We start from the raw sequence: 18825 nt of genomic DNA on the forward strand, positions 1-18825 counted from the left end.
TCTGGTGACCACTGCCTTAAGGTATTAAAATGCAAAATGTTGCATTGTCCTCACTGATTTCTTGCAGCCTTACACCATATTCAATACAACAGCACTCTTGCTCATGTGATACTGCTTAAATGGTAGATGGAACTAATATAATGAGCTATGCAAACACAAATGATTGGAAATCATTGTGGAAATCACAATCAGCACAATTGCAAGAGAATAAAACATGTTTACTCATCACGCAAATGGCTGTTTATAGCAGATCAAACCAGAACATTGCCTGTGTACTTTCTTGAAATAAGTAAAAATAAATGCAGGCAGAAAAAAAAACACAATTATAAAATTGGCAATAGACAGGATGATGCATCTTCCAACAGATGGTGATGGAGAGAGTCCAAACAGAGAGAGTTTCCCACTTATATTGGATTATTTTGTGTGCACTAATAAACTCATCCAAAGTGCTTTCTGAAACATGTACAGCCTTATATCATAATAGGTAGGGTATCATAAACAGTAAGTTACATGGATAAAACCTGAAAATGGATTAGTTGCAATTGCAATCGATGTGCAAAGTAAAATATAGGACCACCTCTGGGAACACTGCAGCTCCAAAATATGCAGTTTGATAACTAAAGGCAAAACCAGTTATATGAAATAGATGAGATGTTGTGCAATACCACGTGCATGAGATGTTATGTATTATGTTATGTGAGATGCTGTGTTATGAAATGCCAAATGTGCCTGAAGTGAATAGGAAATTGTTACTAATCGTTATAAATATAAATGTACATATTACTCCGTCCGACATAATGCAACTTCACTGCATGTATGTTAACCTGTCTATATTACGTTCTGGACGGTTCCGAGCAATCGCGCACGTACATCCAGTCTATTCTAACGGCATCACATGCAGTGTTTCGCGCATACATGACTGTACACACACTTGTATAACCGTTTGTATAACACTTCGGCTTCCCCGGACCAACCACCCCATTCACCAGCTTTCTCTTACTACTGATTTGCCCATAGACAGCGCACGCCGTCACTGGCCATGGGTGTCCACGTGAGACGTATGGCATACTTATGTAAAAAGACTGGCGGTCCTTTCGGCCAATCACGGCGCGCTTCTGGTATTTCCGCATTTTGTGCATGCAAATTAGCGGGGTTTGACCAATTGCATCGCTCGGTGGGAGGAGTTTGGATTCAGGTCATGCTGCGCGAGCTCTGGAGATCCAGGGCAGCGGTGTGAGGGAGCATTCAACGCTGAAGTGTGTCAAACTGATGCTGCGGCTTGACTGGAATTTCAGGAATATATTTTATTTTGCCGGACAGGACGGAGACCTGCTTTGAGACGTCCATCCTGTACGAAAAGGAAGACTGTTTAAGTTGTCAGGTAGGATGCATGCGTATTTTAAAGAGCCGGTTGAGTTGTTGTATAACACTTTCCATTGACTACAATGTGACCAGTGTTCATAAACAAGTTTGTGTCGTGAACATAAAGTGATGTTCCTATAGATGCACTGTCACATATGTTAAAAACACCGATTCAGTCATATATGTGTCAAAAATTATTATTTTATATGTATTAAACGTTGCATAACTGTGTCAGAGATTAGGTCATCTCCGGTCAGTACTCTAGACCTATATATCACAATAGTTTTGTCCTCCTTGTTTACCTCATCCAAAAAAAAAAAAGCCATATAACTTGTAAAATTTAAATGCACTCTGTTTACTGAGACTGCAGTATATTTGGGTAAATGTATGAGGCAAGAACTCAGCCTACTAGCCTCATTTTCATGGCAAGCCAATTTAACATTTATTCCTTAAAACTAACTAGTATCCTTTTATTGTTAGTACTTATTTTTACATGTCTATTAATAAATTCAGTGGCAACTAACAACCTTTTCAACTTCACTAGCAGCTATTCAGTACAATTTCCCTATTAACTAGTATGGATTCAGTTAGGCACTTATTAAAAAATGTTCTTACTAACAACTGGAATGCATTCTACAGTTTAATAAATGCTATTACTCAGTTTGTCATAAGATAACTGCAATAAATGCTAGTACATGTTCTAGTAACTAAGATATTTGTGTAGTTATGTAAGGAATAAGTAATAGTTTCTAAAGGATAAGTATCAGTATATTTCATAGTCAAAAAGTTACTCTGAATTACTTACTAGAAGCCTAGTTAAAAAATAACTTCTAGTAACATAAAAGTAGACACTGTTAATAAAAGAATAAATGTTTAAATAGCTTGCCACACATTTCCCTCGCAAAAATGAATGAATCTCAACCTCACTGTATAGGTCTGGATGTGATCGTTATACAATCATTGCAGGCTGTATATATAATTGTCACGAGTGTAGAGTCATGTATGTTAGATAATGTCATGCTGTAACACATGCCTCTGTACAGTTCAATCTTATGCATGAGACAATGAATGAAGCACTTAGCCTATTGCATGTTTTAGTTTGCATTAATATATCAAATTTAAACCAAATTCACTGCTACTATGCGATCATTTTAACGAAGGATAAAGGAAACAAATTTATTTCTTCAGGAAATGTTAGGCAGAATGATAGTCTTAGTCACCATTCACTTTCATTGGATCTTTTTGGCATACAGTGAAAGTGAATGGTGACTGAATATCCTTCTGCATAACTCTCCTTTTGCATTCCACTAAATTGATTTAAATTGATTTTAAAAGGGTAAATATAGCCTGAATTTGACAGTTGTCCACCTATGTTGCAGCGTATCGTATGCCGGGTAGTTGAGTGTGAAGTCAGATATGCGGAGGTGGAGAGGGGGGTGTTTTCAGGATATTAAAACTGACCTACTCCTACAAGAGGTGCTCCAAATATCTTTATCTGCCTCAAATGTATCGAGCACATAAACTTGCATGTGCATTGACGTACAACAAACTGTCAAAAAGTCAACATTTATTTTTATAGAACTTTACAAAAAACATGTTTCAAAGCAGCTTACAGTAATATCATAAATTGGCCTACTTTAGTAAACTGTATGTGGATAAAGTTGGACATACTAAATGTACAACTTTATATGAAGAGCTGGGTGATAATATAGGTTCATTTTGTGATTGAAAAAAACAGGCTGCTAAAGTCTTTCTTTCTCTGCATATTTGTCTCCCTGGTCTTTTTCTCAAAGCTGACTCATACATTGTTTGCAATAATTTCCCTAAATGTTTTGTGTGGTGTAAGTGTACAGGTTGAAAAAAAAGTAATAACTGTTTATAGTCTTTAAGATGTTTTCATTCAACATCTGCTTACATTGGGCAGATGCTGCGTTTTTTTTAAATGGAGTCAGGAGGTAGAATATCAATTTTCTTGTTTTTCTGTCTTGTATTCATTTAATCTATTTTCTTGAAGACGGTGAATGTTGCACAGCTTGATCCAAATGAGAAACTAGAGACGTGTAATTGTTAGGTCTATTTTTATACACAGAGATGCTGGAATAATGGTTAGCATGCAGCACTGAAATAATCAGGAACTGACCATCATTTGCTCCTAACCGTAGTTGGGCACACAAATAATCTCCGTTTCTAATACTGGATAAGATATAGATTCTCATTTTAGCATCTACTATTAAGGATAGCACTTGAAACCGATTCTATAACAACTGAAATAAAAGATGATTGCTTTATATGTGTGTGGAGACAATAGCTTTCTTCAAATAAAGCTGTTTTAAATACATGCTGTAGGGTCAAACGGATCATTGTTGAACTACGTACTCTAGCTATAAAGGAGATAGTGTGGGTGAGCAATTTTTGGTGCTGTGTCTGATATCAAGACTCACTCAACAGGATAGGCTGAAAGCGTTCGCAGTTGAAATGGGATTGGCTGCTGCAGCAGAGGCAGTAGGAGGGTAGGAAGCGATGACGCACGAAGACTGTCCTCGGGTACATTTTTATGTATTTACAGACTATTGCTGGCAGAGCGCCACACGTACAGTCCATTGAGCCAAAGCTTTCGTTGATATTATCTTTCCAAGTTTAAACTTTAGTCTGCTGAGTGGTTCAGTAGATGAGAAACAGCGCAGTCATGGAATTAGATTTTGCTGAGGATGTGATTGTTTTAAACTACAGTTGTATTGCAAGTTTTGGCGATTGCATTTTTTTGTGTTATGTTTTAAATTGTGTACATTCACATTATATGAAGAATGCTGTCATATCTGTAGCCTAATAAAAGTCATTTTATTCTACTTGGAGCAGGTTGTCACCTGAATACTGCTTATTTTGTCTTTTTAACCACCATCATTGCACTTAAAGTGACTGCTGTTTCATTTGTGGCAAACTTTCAACAATTACAAGTGTTTGGCATGCAAACTTAGTTTTGTTGCATTACATAATTGTCTAGTGCAGACAGAATCTCATATATAGGCACGGACCTCATACACTAAACTGTAATATTATTCTCTGTATCCCTTTGATTTCATCAGTCTGGAACTTGAGAAAAGCCTCCTCTTCCTGAAATGGGTCCTGCCCACACAAAGCAAGTGAAATCAGTGCGTATGAGCTTTGAGATAACTCGGTTGTGATTTCCTTTGAGTGGTTTTTCCAGCTACTAACCTGGCCCTGCCACTTTCTCCTTTCTGGTGCCCATCTGTGCACCTAAAGTAGGTAGAGGAGTGGGAGTGTAGATAAGTAATTGATTGATAGAGCTTTTTTCCTGGGCAGAGAGAGAGAGAGAGAGAGAGAGAGAGAGAGAGCGAGAAAAGTCTGGTTGGAACCAGTTGTGGCTGGATATGCTTGTTGCGTTTTGTTTTAAAGTGGGTATCAGGATAAACGTTTGGCCTTTGTCCACTTTGCACGCATATCTTGATTTGGAGATCCCAGAAACACTTCCTGAAGTTATTGTATTAATTCACTCACCTGTCTGAATCACCTTTTTAAAGGTGTTACCTTTAGAATCAAGGGCTTGAAAGATCTCCAATACTCCGCTGTGCATTGCGGTAATTCATAGAGTAAACAAAACATGTCGAATTTAGGTTTAGCAGAAGGATGATGTACTTACACAATCTAATCTGGAGGTCCCAACACCTGCCCTTGTGGAACCCCAAACACACGTGTCTTCTTGGAAAGATTTAGTTAGCTAGCTGCCTACTCCCTGCATTATTACCAAATAGCTGTTTACAAGGACACTTTGGAATATGACTACCACAAATACTTTAGTATTATGTAAGGCTAGACGACACTCAAGCAATATCTAATAACTGGGGTGCAACAGATCACAAAAAAGTTCATTAAAAATTCATATTTCGTTATCACAATAAAAAGTAATACTAGCCTAACTATTATTTGTCTGTTCACACAAAATGAAATGATTCAGTTAGGTACTTGTGCACTGGTTTACAAATTGACATTTCTTCTTGCACTTAAATTATTTAAAATCACTTGAATTTTATTGGGAATACTTATAAACTTTTCTTATGGATCATGCAGTGAAAACTGCCTCGAGACTAGAATATGGTTTAATTTTTGCTCCTCAACGCATTTATAAAGAATTGGAGAGCTCTACTGATAATCAAACTAAAAGTATGCAAAACTAGGCTGTATATAAGTTAATGAATCTGTAAATATTCTCAAATCTCAACATGGTCCAAAAGCACAAATGTGTGTCAGCAGATTGTATAGTACAGCTACAGCCTAAGAACAGTTTTCCTGTCACATGCTACTCTTAAATAGTGTATTTCTAAGCCATGACCTGATGGCACAGGATTCGCGCCGTGACATCACGGAACACAGACATCAGTCGCCGTGTCTAATCTTTTTCAGGACTGGTGAACTCAATGGCTAATATCAAATGTAACGATTCATTAAGAGAGTTGAGTCAAAACATTTTCCAACTAGATCTGACACCACCATTAAAGGCTCATTGTGTGTTCATTTGTTTTATTCTCTTGGTATAGTTAATTAAAAAAAATCACATTGGTGTGCAGTTTATAACTTTATAACTTTAAACCTAGTTTAGTCGTCTTAGCCCTGCTGAATGTCTTGTTTACAATTGAAATATACATATACATTAAATTATATATACTTTTGGTTTTGATGCCAAATGCAAGTGCTAAAGTGCATCCAAGGATGTTCTGATGCTTGAAGCTCAATATGATTCGATGTAAGTATTTTTGTCTGAGAAGTATTTGCACCACAAAAAATGCATAGTATTTAAATAATCGCATAATTAGTTCTAATTGTTGAAATGTAAACATTTGAAGAATATGAGCTATGTAAATCCTCCTTACATAAAGCAAGTAGTCCATGTGCCATTGGTACATATTCAATTACATAAATGTCTGTAACTTGATACTGAGTTATAAAACTGCCTGCAAGGTGGTTATGTAGTTCATGTTTTATATAAGTAGGTTTCGGGTTTTTTTGTCTGATCTTTACTTGGTTAACAAGTAAGCAAAGATGCTGAAGATCATATACTTTGCAATACATTATTTTTCTACAGACCTATGTAATTAAACTGTATAATTAAGTTATTATACTTATGGAAAGCTGTTCTTGTCCAATTTATCTTTCTTGACTTCTGTGATTCATAGACAAACACAACTGAATTCAGCCAGTTTACTATGGAGTAACAGTTGTTGGTCTTTGAGGTCAGTGACCTGAAAAAAAAAAAAATGCTGAATTGGCAGTGGGATTGTGACTATAGGCGTATTTAATAGTGCTGGCATTGGACTTGGACATGATATTTTTAGCTGGCAAAGTTTGCTTAAGAGGCCAGGGAGGTACATGAATTTGGCTTGTAAAGTAAGGATTTTGAATACTGATGGATTGATTTGAATTGTGTGTCTTTTAACAATTCAACTGTTCAAATGTAAGTGTAAAGTATATAATTGAATAATTTAATTTAAATTTAATTTACACTTGCAATTTACACTTTGTTTTTCATGTTATTATACTAATAAGACGATAGCACTATCTTTGTCCCTGTAAAGTTAGTCTAATGTAATAGCTACACACATAATTATGAAACAATGTGGTCAAATGTTACCTTTTTTTCATGTGCTTCAAAATTGTTTTTCAAATGGTTTCTTCCATTTAGTTTTACCAGTCACAGCAGAGCATGTTCCCAATAGTATGATTGTATTAGAAAGAGATATCAATATAGGTCTGTCAGCTGTAATTATATTAAAAAGCAGTGTTCTGCTTCATGCCCCCCGGGTAGAGTGCATCAAAGGAAGACGCTAAAGAGCAGTGTTCTGCTTCATGCCCCCCAGGTAGAGTGTTTCAAAGGAAGACACCCTTAGGGTTTAAATAAAGTTCACATTAATGGCTAATAATGTCATTTGAAGGTCACATCTCTAGATCACCTGATCATATGACTTTTAAGAAGGACAAAAGTAATTGTCATTAGGTTACAAGGTTATAGTTAAAGATTCACACTGATTTTCACTTGCTGGGGTTTACATAAACTTATGTGACTTGCGTCAAATATATGGTTTAATAACTGATATGATACTGTCTGTTTATTTCACTTTCTGTCTTGATTAACAGTGTCACAGTACCAATGAGTTACTATATAACTGGAAATCCAAAGGTTAGCGGTGGCGTGTCATCGCCTTGTAGGTCACTGGGCACTCAGCCAGACATATTAACGTCTCTTTGGTGCTAATAACCACCAAACAGGTGTGAGTGGGGTATGGCAGCAAGTGATTTAATCATTGACGTACAGTACATGGCAGGTGAGGCTGGCATTATGGTTGTAGTGTGTGATTATATAAAGGCTATGATTTTTGCCGTAACTTTTGTACAGTGGGCAGGACTGCTTTATTTACACATGCAAACGACAAAGAAATGTGTCTCAAACAATTCAAGAGGACAAAAAAAGTTGGTATTAAGAGGTAGACGTCTACGCTTGGTCAGCAACCAAATAACTTAGAATAGTTATAGCATTCAGTAGATATGTGTACATAAATTGTGGCTAATCCAATCTGAATTTAAGGTCAAAGTGATGCATTTTTAAAATGTAATTCAGTGTATTATTCCAAAATGTGCATTCCCATTGATTTTATATATTAAAAAAATAATGTTACATAGTGTTCAAAGGTTTGGGATCAGAAAGATTTGAACAGTATAGTGTAAGTGTATATAAGAGATTTCTCTTTTGAATAAATGCTGGTCTTTTTAACTCTCTAAAGAATCCTGAAAAAAGTATCACAGGTTCAAAAATAAATAAATAAATGAGCAGCACATTATAATAATAAATAAATAAGCAGCACAATGTTTCCAACATTATAGTAAATCAGCATATTAGAATGATTTGTGAAAGATCATGTGACTCTGAAGACTGCAGAAAGAAAGAAAAAACATTCTTTGCATCACAGAGATAAATTATATTTTAAAGTATATTAAAATAGAAAACCATTATTTTAATTTGTAATAACATTTTACAATATTACTGTTTTTTTTATTTTTATTTAAATAAATGTAGCCTTGGTGAGCAGAAGAGACTTATAAAAAACATAGATAATATTTTATTTTATTAATTGTTTATTTTGTGGGGTTTATTAAGAGTTGAATGAATTTTGTTGCATAATTTACTAAATCTAAAAGTATTTTCCTTTCCTTTTTTTTTTTTTTCTGAGCCATTTTCCAAAGAGTTTTAATCAACTGACCACACATTTTTAGTGAATTAATGATGCAATTTAATTTTTAGTTAAATAATTTGATGCAAGTTCACACTTGTTCTAGTAGTACTGTATGTAAGTAATAGCACAATATACAAGCCATGTAGGGTAAATCTAGTCAGGTCTTGGTGAGACAGGTAATCCATTAACGTACTCTACTCTCTGACAATCCTATACAATCCTGTTGGGTAAAAGAGTGGTAAGTCATGAATCAGTAACTTGAAGGTGTCCTTCCTTAATATGGCCCAATACAGTTCCTGACCAGGACCAGGAAACTTGGCTCTGGTCAGACGACTATTTATTTCTTCAGAGCAAAGGGATAAGAGTTTATTTTTTCCCCCTGCCATTTTAATAGCAACATGAAGGGATGAAAACCAGCCAGGACCTGTTGTTGGTCCAGACAGCTGTCTAGCATCTTTTATGTGCTCTTGCTGGGATTAATGCTTTGAAGGAGGCAGTGTTTACAAGCCGAAAGGCCATATCTATTCAGATAAAGGACACTGTACAGACACAACGAGGGGATGCCAGGGATGCCCACCTTTGAACACTCAGTTTAGGCTCTCTGGGACCAGACAGAGGCTGGCCTGTCTATAGATTGTGGATCTCATAGGGCTGTGTGCAGGCATCACTTTGATGTGAGTTTGACTTTTTCAACTTTCAATGTTCTAAGTCAGAAGAAAAGCGTGCAACTGAAGAGGTGATTTTATCTCCTGTGCAATGAGCACATCCAGATTAGCTTTGTCCCATCTTGCCCTGGTTTCTTTTGACGTACCTGATGTACGTAAGCGTACCTTCCATGTAGAAAGACAAGTTTTGGATTTTTAAGATGGAAAGATTCTGATGGTTTTTTTTAATGACTCATGTTTTGTCTGTTTTTGCTCCTTTAGAAATCTGAGCATCGTCTACATTCCCTCTGTATGCTCCACCATGAAGATGAGGTAATCCTCTGGCTCATTGCTTCAATTCTTCAAACCATTTCTGATGTCTGAGGACTCGGAATCCAAACCGTACCTGTTCTCCTCATTGGAGGGGCAGAATGAAGCAGCCGGATGCAGTTCAATGTCGACGCTGCATCGTATTGGTAGTTTCGTGGAGGGGGCAGAACTTGGCCTGGCATCTGAAGGAAGCGACAGCAGCCAAGACCCTCCTGCTTCGCGCCACAATAGCCGGAAGATGGCTCGTTCCCTCCATGAAGATGTGGACATGAAGAGCAGCGGGTCCAGTGGGAGTGGAACTGAGTCCCATGGCAATGAGTCCCATGGTAATGATTCCCACGGAAATGAGTCTCATGGCAACGAGTCTTCTGGGAGTTCCAATAGCCGAAGCAAGGACTCGGCACTATTAGAGTCATCGGGGAGTAACAAAAGGTAATTTAGTTATAGTCTGTTTGTCTGTGACTTGCAGTGGCCTTACCAGTGCCCAGATTTGTGTACACGATATACTGATTCACAAGCTCGGGAGCCAGAGAGATAATTAAGATACACCCCCTGTTTACACCTGGTATTCAGATGCATTTTTGTTGATCCAATCATAAGTGGACAACACTAAATACAGATGTAAATGGGGTCTGAAAGTCTGAAACATTTTTCGGCCACTTCCAGAGGTAGTCGAAAACTCATTTGACCAGTTTGCTTTCTTAGTGTAAACGCTCATGTGGTCAAATGCATTTGAACAGCTACTGGAGACCGCCGCCTCTTTGCCTACTGACCTAATTCTGAAACATAACTGGATGTGTTGTTGAAGCGCGCTGGCCAGATGAGATTTAAACTTTGCTGGCTGAAATCATAAGTTTGGTTTAAAAGCAAAAAAAAAAAAGGTAAAAAGCACAGTGTGTTGTCGGCCTCGATAGCCTAGTTGGAAGTGCACAACATATAACGCTGTTGCATTACAGGCGTCCCGAGTTCGAATCCCAGCTCAAGGACCTTTCCCGATCTATCCCAGCTCAAGGACCCTTCCTGAAATATATTTTGCAAAGCTAACATCCTGCAGTTTGACATGCCTTCTATTGCTAACTACTATTCTTAACTATATCAACTGCATTATGTTCATAATTTTTTTTTATGATTTGTATGCAGCTACTATATAATGACTTCAAACTAATTGACAGACATGCAATATTTGTACTTTCAAAAATGTATAACACTGTTGAATATTTATTTGTTGTACGTGACAACATAGTTTGGATTGCACAATTTCTAGATTAATCTCTGTGGAGACCGTTTGTTTGTTTGGCAGTATTGACTTAGTCATGTAGCAACCCTATGCCAAGAGGATGCATGCAGGCACTCGTGCGATTTGTTTAACCATTGAACTGGTTGGAAGTTTTGGTTTGCCGATAGACAGTAAACCACAGCATTTGAATATCTTTTCATCAACATCAGAATGTTTTTCTGTCTCCTAAGTAACTCTGACATCATTTCTAGCCTCTGTTCTCACCTCATTTGTTTTTGAGGTTATTGTAAGGCAACTGGAAACTATTCATATGACAAAGACATGCAGTGACACAAGTTCTTCAGTTGCAAGACCTAAACCGGATATACAGACTTTCTGCACTTATTTTCAGAGATGCATGCATTTAAACATTAAAAGTGTGCTGAATGCAGTGGAAAGTACAACAACCGTATTGGCAACTGAATGCATTTCAAAACTAACATTTAAGGAAGTTTAATTTGCATTGAGCAGCATTGAATTTTAATTTGGACACCATTCAATAAATACTGTGCAATACTCACAAGTGACCATGATTGGTCCAGTGTCATGTATGTGCACTTTCACCTTCATATTGTGGACAATAATTTACAGTTTATTGAAGTAATGGTGCTAAGAAACATTGACTTTAAAAAATACAGTGAAGAGAGTAAATGGGAGAACTAATGTGGAGAGTCTGTTTAGGGATACAGATGGTAACAATTGCAATTTTCCTCTGTTTTTCTCCATCTCCGGTCCTCCATTAATGGGATGCTTCCTTGGGAAGACTTTCAAGAGATTTGAGAAAATAAAAACATGATGATCGTGGTTGCCATAGCTGACATTCCATATGTTGGAAGTGGCTAATAAAATGCTTGACGCTACCATGTTGTTGAGAAACCTCATTAACACAAACACCTGCGTTATGTTTACTTTTCAGGATTCATTTGGTAGTTTAAATATTTGTGCTCAAACAAGGACATTAAATAAAGTCAACAAGAGTTATATTTGATTCTGCTTCATTGGATTATGACGTTTATCTGCCATGGCCCTATCTAGCCCATTTTGTTTTATTTTATATATTAAAAAAAAAAAAAAAAAGATTTATTAATACATTTGTTTTACGAAGCAAAACCTGACATTGACTACAGAATATATTGTGAGGTTGATAGCATTACATTAAATCCATTAACTACTTAAAAAACCTTTGTGCTTAAAGGGTTAGTTCACCCTAAAATGAAAATCATGTCATTAATTTCTCACCCTCATATCGCTCCAAACCCGTAAGATCTTTGTTCATCTTCGGAACACAAATTAAGATATTTTTGATGAAATCGGAGAGCTATCTGACCCTCTATAGACAGCAACGCAACTGAAATGTTCCCAGGTGCTTAGTAAATACATCGGTAAAACAGTCCATGGGACATCAGTGGCTCAACTTCAGTTTTGCGATGCTACGAGAATACTTTTTTTTGCGCAAATAAAACAAAAATAGCAATTTACTCAACCCATGGCGGACGACGTAACTCGGGGGAGAAGAATGGTTGAGTAAATTGTTATTTTTGTTTTCTTTGCGCAAAAAAAAAGTATTCTTTTAGCATCGCAAAACTGAAGTTGCGCCACTGATTCATTGATTTTTTTACCGATGTATTTACTACGTTTCTGGACCTGGGAACATTTCAGTTGCATTGCTGTCTCTGGAGGGTCAAATAACTCTCCGATCTCATCAACAATATCTTAATTTGTGTTCCGAAGATGAACGAAGGTCTTACGGGTTTGGAGCGACATGAGGGTGAGTAATTAATGACGTGATTTTCATTTTAGGGTGAACTAACCCTTTAAGCGGTGTTTAAATGTAGATAAGAGACAGTGGTTGTCGAATTTTCCAGTGTGTTTCACATGACATTACAGCATCAGTATTTAATTTATTTTTGGTTAAAAGTGTAAGTATGACTGAACCTTTAGTGATATCCTCCTCATAAGCCAAAATTACAGAATTTAGTTTTCTTTCAGGCAGCATAATGCATCAGAATGTTGTAAGGTCTCTCAGGACAGTGTGAAGAATCATGATGACATAATACCCAAATATGAATGCTGTTTTAGTAATAAAAAATTAAATATTATAATAATAATAAATCATTAATTCAATTATTAAATTGACCTAGAAATCTGGAAACTTTTATAGGCTGGCACTACCAGAGCTGGCATTCAAGTCTTTCTAAGCATTTTTCCTTTCAAGTTTTGGCAAATTATTGGCATGGTTTTCCAGACATCTATTATAGTAATATCTATTCTGAAACGTAAACTCAGTGGAAAGTCTGGACAGCTGTAGTGCCTTGCTCCGTCAGTGCGTCACTGTAAGTATTTCCCAGATATTTGCACCATGGTTTCCATTGACAACGTACTGTTTGTTCTTGTGTACAGGATGGGTACGGCCCAGTGAGAGCTCTGGAAAAGTTGACAGTTTCTGCCTTCCGTCAGTCTTTTCTTCTCTTCTTGAAAGTTATTTTTTATTTATTTGTATTTTTTAGCTAGTCTTTGACTTTATAATAAAGAAGAATATGTTGATTGTTCTCGAATTTAAATTTTTTGACTCTGAACACAGTGCTGGAGCACAGTACCTCCCGGTCACATTCTCATATTCTTTCCCTTTGAGTGGGATCTGAACCAGTCTAGGAGTGTCTTTACGTCATTAGATGTGTTCCCTACACTAATCGCTCAGTGATTCATGCCTTTCTTGTGGCAACCAGTGCTTAGGTGAGGCTAAATGTCTCTCTCTCTGTTCCTCCATCCATCCAAAAATGTGTATTGAACTTAATATGATTTAATCCTGTACAATGGTTTAATCATGTCAATTAACATAAAAAAATTTTTCACAGAATTTCAGCCCCATGAAATCAAGTCTGACCCAATTAACTAGTCTCAAAGTGATTTCCTTTCCTTCCACCATAACAGAATTAATTTTTATATTTTCATATATTTTGTAACATGATTGAATTATAAGGTTGCACTAAGTAGCTAACAAGCTGTTAGTTAACAATAGCATATATTAGTATGCTAAATGCTAAGCAATAAATGCAATAGATGCCAGTCTACGGCCTATTCTCCAGTCTTCTCCGCAATGATAACCCTGTGTAATTTAAATGGTTCACAAAATTGATCTTTAAACATTAGACTATCAAGTTTCCCCCTCTCTCATCTTGCTCAAAAACACCTAAAATAACACTTCATTTCATTTTTACCATCCTGATTTAGTGAAGCATGCTTGCAACTATGTTTAGCAAAAATCATTTTCAAACACTTGATTGGTTCACCCTAAATTTAATCTAGTAAATTGCATGTTTTAGAGAATTGCATTAATCGCAAGCAATCAAGTTTAGAAGAGAGAGACAAATTTGTTGCTTAGATCTCAAATAATATGATTGAGTAAATTGAACAGTTTGTTCAATCATTACAACAAATCAATCAGTCTGTCTGTCCATCCATCTGTCTATCCTCCTATCCACCCGTCTGTCCATCCGTCCGTCTATTTGTGTATCTCTCTGTTTTAAAATACATATTGGCTAAGCCATTTCAATGGCCAAGATTTGGTCATTTTGAGATTATAGACTATTGACCGATAACCAAAAGATTTTCTTTGACTACATTTATGTTTTTTGTAGTTTTGAATGAAGTTTATCTATATATTATTTAAAATAAATGTTAATTTTGTCAAACATCATCTTTAAAAAATCTTGAACAAAACTATGCAAGGTAAAAGAAAATGCAACCCAAACTAAATAAGTATTGGTCGCCAAGTATTGAAGCCTGTGAAAAAAATAAAACCGAAGTGTGCGAAAATGTTTAAAATAAGAATAATAATTGATATGAAGTCATAATAAGCGATACGAAAAATATTGACATTTATTGGGATATATTGGCCTTTTAAAAACCCATAATGGTCGATTACATGATATTCTTACATTCCTGTGCTAGTACACCTGTTCATGTGTGTTGAAGGCTTGAACTCAGCATGTTATAAGGCCACGCTTCCCTGCATGCGTAGTTGTATAAATAATCCTCCAAATTCTCCGATCTCATTAGCCTCCTGAAATGACCGACTGTATCAATAGCATCGAGACACATTGCCCTGCTAGACTAACACAGATGTGCTTTATATAATTAGCTCACCTACAGCTAAGAAGTGCAACATGTGAAGCCTGTTTCTATTCAAAGCTACTTAGTGGGCTATTTATAATCACTCCTGGTGTATTTATATCTCTTGGCATGTCACTTGCAGCTGGACATTGGACTTGTTATAGTATCAGTACGCTAAATTGAGAGGTTTAATCCGCCTCGGTCAATCTCAGTTATCTACTGTACTAGAAGCCTGCAATACAAGCCATTCTTAGCTGTGCTAATGGTGGCCCGGCTGGGAATAGCACATGGCATGACGTTTTTGAGGCAAAGTAGGGGTGCTGGAAAGGTGAAGATTATATAATTGAGATGGAGGGCAACGTCCAAGTGACCTCCATGTGGAACAGGAGCACCTATTTCCTGTTCCATTGTCCACAATGATTGAAAATGTCCTGTGAGAATGAGGTTTTGAGCTGAAGCTACTGCTTGATTTTGCTGTGGCTTTATTCCCTTGCAACAGCCTGCCCTGACTGGCTTCAGCTGGCGTACTGGATGAATCATTTGTCGATAATGTCGTCATGTTCGTTGCGTGGATACGCTGTGTTTCCGTGTCAAACCTGATGTCAAACAATTTGAGATTAATGCAGATTTATTATGTTTGATTCTTCGTTGGTTCGGGCCACTTTATTCACTTTACATTATTTAATCACAATAATAAAGCCATAAAGGGTAGACATGCCTGATAAAATGACATCTGCGGAGATTACTGTTCATGAAGGATTTGTCTATAGTTTATGACCTGTTTTATGATGTCTTCATGTGTGTTCACTCTTTTTACAGCTCCAACTCTCATAGTCCTTCGCCACCCAGCAGCACGAACGCCTTCAGCCTTCTGAGTGCCAGTTCAGAGCAGGACAACCCTTCTACCAGCGGCTGCAGGTTAAACACGAACACACATGACCCTTCTACCAATGTCTGCAGTACAATTTTATTTATTTTTAATTTTTAATTAATATTTTTATTTTGTATAATATTTTATATGTTTTATCTTTTTAATATAATTTTTATATTATATTATAATATAAATGTATCATAATCTATTACATTATATTATTTAGTTTAATTTTTATTTGTTTTAATTTATATTTATATATTTGAATATATTTTATGAAGTGTTGTATTATGTCATCCTGTATCGTTTTATAGCCACTCATTATTATATTTAGTACAAAATGTTATTTTCAAAATGTTTACAAAATAATTTTTACAATTTTAGTCAAACATGATGTGAACTGTACATTGCATATTGTAAGTCTCAGTTATATTTAACATTAGAAGAGAATGATGTGATTAGATTGGGTTTTGTTTCTGACATATTTGTGCATGTGTTTTTGGGGCACCTGCAGTAGTGAAGAGTCCGCCAAAGCAAAGACGCAGAAAGAGTTGCTTAAAACTTTGAAAGAGCTGAAGCTTCATTTGCCACAGGAAAAGCGAAACAAGGGCAGCAAGTCAACGACGCTCAACACGCTGAAATATGCCCTGCGCTGCGTCAGACAGGTGGAAGGTGAGCAGTACATTATGAAGTTCAGTATATCGTTACATAAGTCATCCCTAACACTTGCCTGATCACAGGGACATAGTCCTGCTGTCTGGTAAATTATCAGTGTATTTTATGAGTTTCATTTTGCATGCTTGCAATGCAAGTAAAGCCTAGGGGCATAAAACATCAACTTTACGACCAAATAAATCCATTGGCAACGTGAAAGAAATGCAAGCAATATTTCAGAAAAATAGAACTACTTGGTGAACATCACATCACATGATTTATAAGCTTATCAAGTTTATTTCTGCCCATCTTTAGATTGTCTGTTTTTAGATTTTACAATGCACATTTCAATTATCGTGAAGGGACTTAATATATAGTTTGCTTTATTTATAGTGAATTATGAGTATATATCTAATATAGGATTGGTTTTCAAAGAGGCTATACAACACAAGTAACCAGTCGAAACTGAGCTCATACAGTACATGTTTTTCTTTTTTAATTAGTATTTGGCATATATCACATACTTAATCTGTACTACACACACCTGGGACCTGTTTCATAAAACAAGTTTTCCAAATAAGCCAGGTTTCTTTCAGTTAGCCTGACTTAATAAGTCAGACTAACCGAAATAAGCCTGGCTTATTTGGTAAACTAACAGGCCCCTGATGTCTTAATTGAATTGGCTAAATGTGTTTGTTTTGACGTTTTCATTTCAGCAAATGAAGAATACTACCAGCTGCTTATGATTAATGATAGTCAGCCATCAGGGTTTGACGTTTCATCATATACCATAGAGGAGATAGACAGCATCACCTCTGAATACACCCTCAAGAACACAGTAAGTTTTTAATTTTGTTTTATGAAGCCATTTCATTTATTTATTTTTAATTTGTAATTTATTTTATTAATTTATTAAAATTTTCATATGTTTATTTAATGTACATTCATTTATTATTATTTAGTTACAATATTTATATTAGGTTATTTTTTAGAAACACATATTTCAGTTTATCATTGATCTTGGGCTCTTTGTTTTACAGGATATCTTCGCAGTGGCAGTGTCACTCATCACCGGGAAGATTGTCTATATTTCAGACCAGGCTGCCTCCATCTTGAATTGCAAACGGGACGTGTTCAAGAATGCTAAGTTCGTGGAGTTTCTTACGCCGCAGGATGTTAGCGTGTTTTATAGTTTCACCACACCATACAGGCTGCCGTCCTGGAGCATGTGCACTGGCGCAGGTACGACACACACACACGATCAGTCATAATATCTAAAACAAGAATCATAAAAAATCTTTCACATATTTTACTATGGACTTTTAGTCAAAAGGTGAAATAAGTATTCAGATATTACTAACAATAGACAGAACACAAGCACAAATGTCCACAGATACGAAAGGCATTTTTGTGTCTTATTCCTGAGCAAAACCAGTGCTAACCAGTTTTTCCTCCTTAAAGAGTCATCACCTGCAGATTGCATGCAAGAGAAATCCTTCTTCTGTCGCATTAGGTGAGTGTGTGTAGGGTTGGAAGTAGCCTGTACACCTTCTGTTCACCATGATTTAATTCATAGTTTTCCCCTTTTTTTGAATCAGCCTGGGGAAATTAATTCTGGTGGACCTTTGTCCCTGTAAATAGGAAGATTTGATTACTAATACATTTGACATTACTATGGAAAACCTGCATTCAGTAAACACCTGTTAAGCAATGTACTACAGTCAGTTGCTAATAAAAACATTGTTTTGAATGTGTGTGTAAATCTCTCCTGTCTTGTTCTCCAGCGGTGGTAAAGAGTGTGAGGGAGATCTTCAGTACTATCCCTTCAGAATGACTCCTTATTTGATGAAGGTTCAGGATATGGAGCACTCTGAAGATCAGTTCTGCTGCCTCCTGCTGGCCGAGAGAGTGCACTCTGGCTACGAAGGTCAGTTCTTTTACTCAATCTTCTGTATGTAGAATGCATTTTTTTCCAGAAAGTAGCAGTGCAGGTTTTTGTTTTTAATTATTTTATAGTAGCATTGAGGAAAACCGAATCAATTTCGCAAATCGATTCATTAGAACAATGAATTCAGGAGAACTGATTAACTGAATTATTTGTTGTCACTTAGTAATGTTTCAAGAGGTGCATATTTTTTTGTTGTCAAATAAGTACGTTTTCGATTCAGTTATTTAAAGAAGAGTATTTTTTTTTAAACACTACCATTCAAAAGTTTTATTATGTTCATTCCTCAGCTCCAAGGATCCCCACGGACAAACGAATCTTCACCACAACACACACTCCCAGCTGTGTGTTTCAGGATGTGGACGAGAGGTGAGAGTGCTAATGCTTCA

General features: G+C 36.4%; 1 protein-coding gene across 3 annotated transcripts in view; it reads left to right on the forward strand.

Moving 5' to 3' along the window:
• Positions 1 to 1222: 1222 nt before the first annotated feature.
• The window catches only part of LOC306880763 (period circadian protein homolog 2-like), a 30787-nt gene continuing 13184 nt past the window's right edge, over positions 1223 to 18825 (forward strand). For all 3 annotated transcript variants that reach the window (XM_079434508.1, XM_079434507.1, XM_079434509.1), the window contains exons 1-9: positions 1223 to 1381; positions 9530 to 10009; positions 15786 to 15884; positions 16352 to 16509; positions 17208 to 17329; positions 17532 to 17733; positions 17953 to 18004; positions 18276 to 18418; positions 18727 to 18805. In XM_079434508.1, the coding sequence (XP_079290634.1) occupies positions 9624 to 10009; positions 15786 to 15884; positions 16352 to 16509; positions 17208 to 17329; positions 17532 to 17733; positions 17953 to 18004; positions 18276 to 18418; positions 18727 to 18805 (1241 nt within the window). In that variant the 5' untranslated portion in view covers positions 1223 to 1381; positions 9530 to 9623. The remainder of the gene's footprint in view (positions 1382 to 9529; positions 10010 to 15785; positions 15885 to 16351; positions 16510 to 17207; positions 17330 to 17531; positions 17734 to 17952; positions 18005 to 18275; positions 18419 to 18726; positions 18806 to 18825) is intronic.

This window comes from Barbus barbus, assembly GCF_936440315.1.
Source record: "Barbus barbus genome assembly, chromosome: 15".
Taxonomy (NCBI): domain Eukaryota; kingdom Metazoa; phylum Chordata; class Actinopteri; order Cypriniformes; family Cyprinidae; genus Barbus; species Barbus barbus.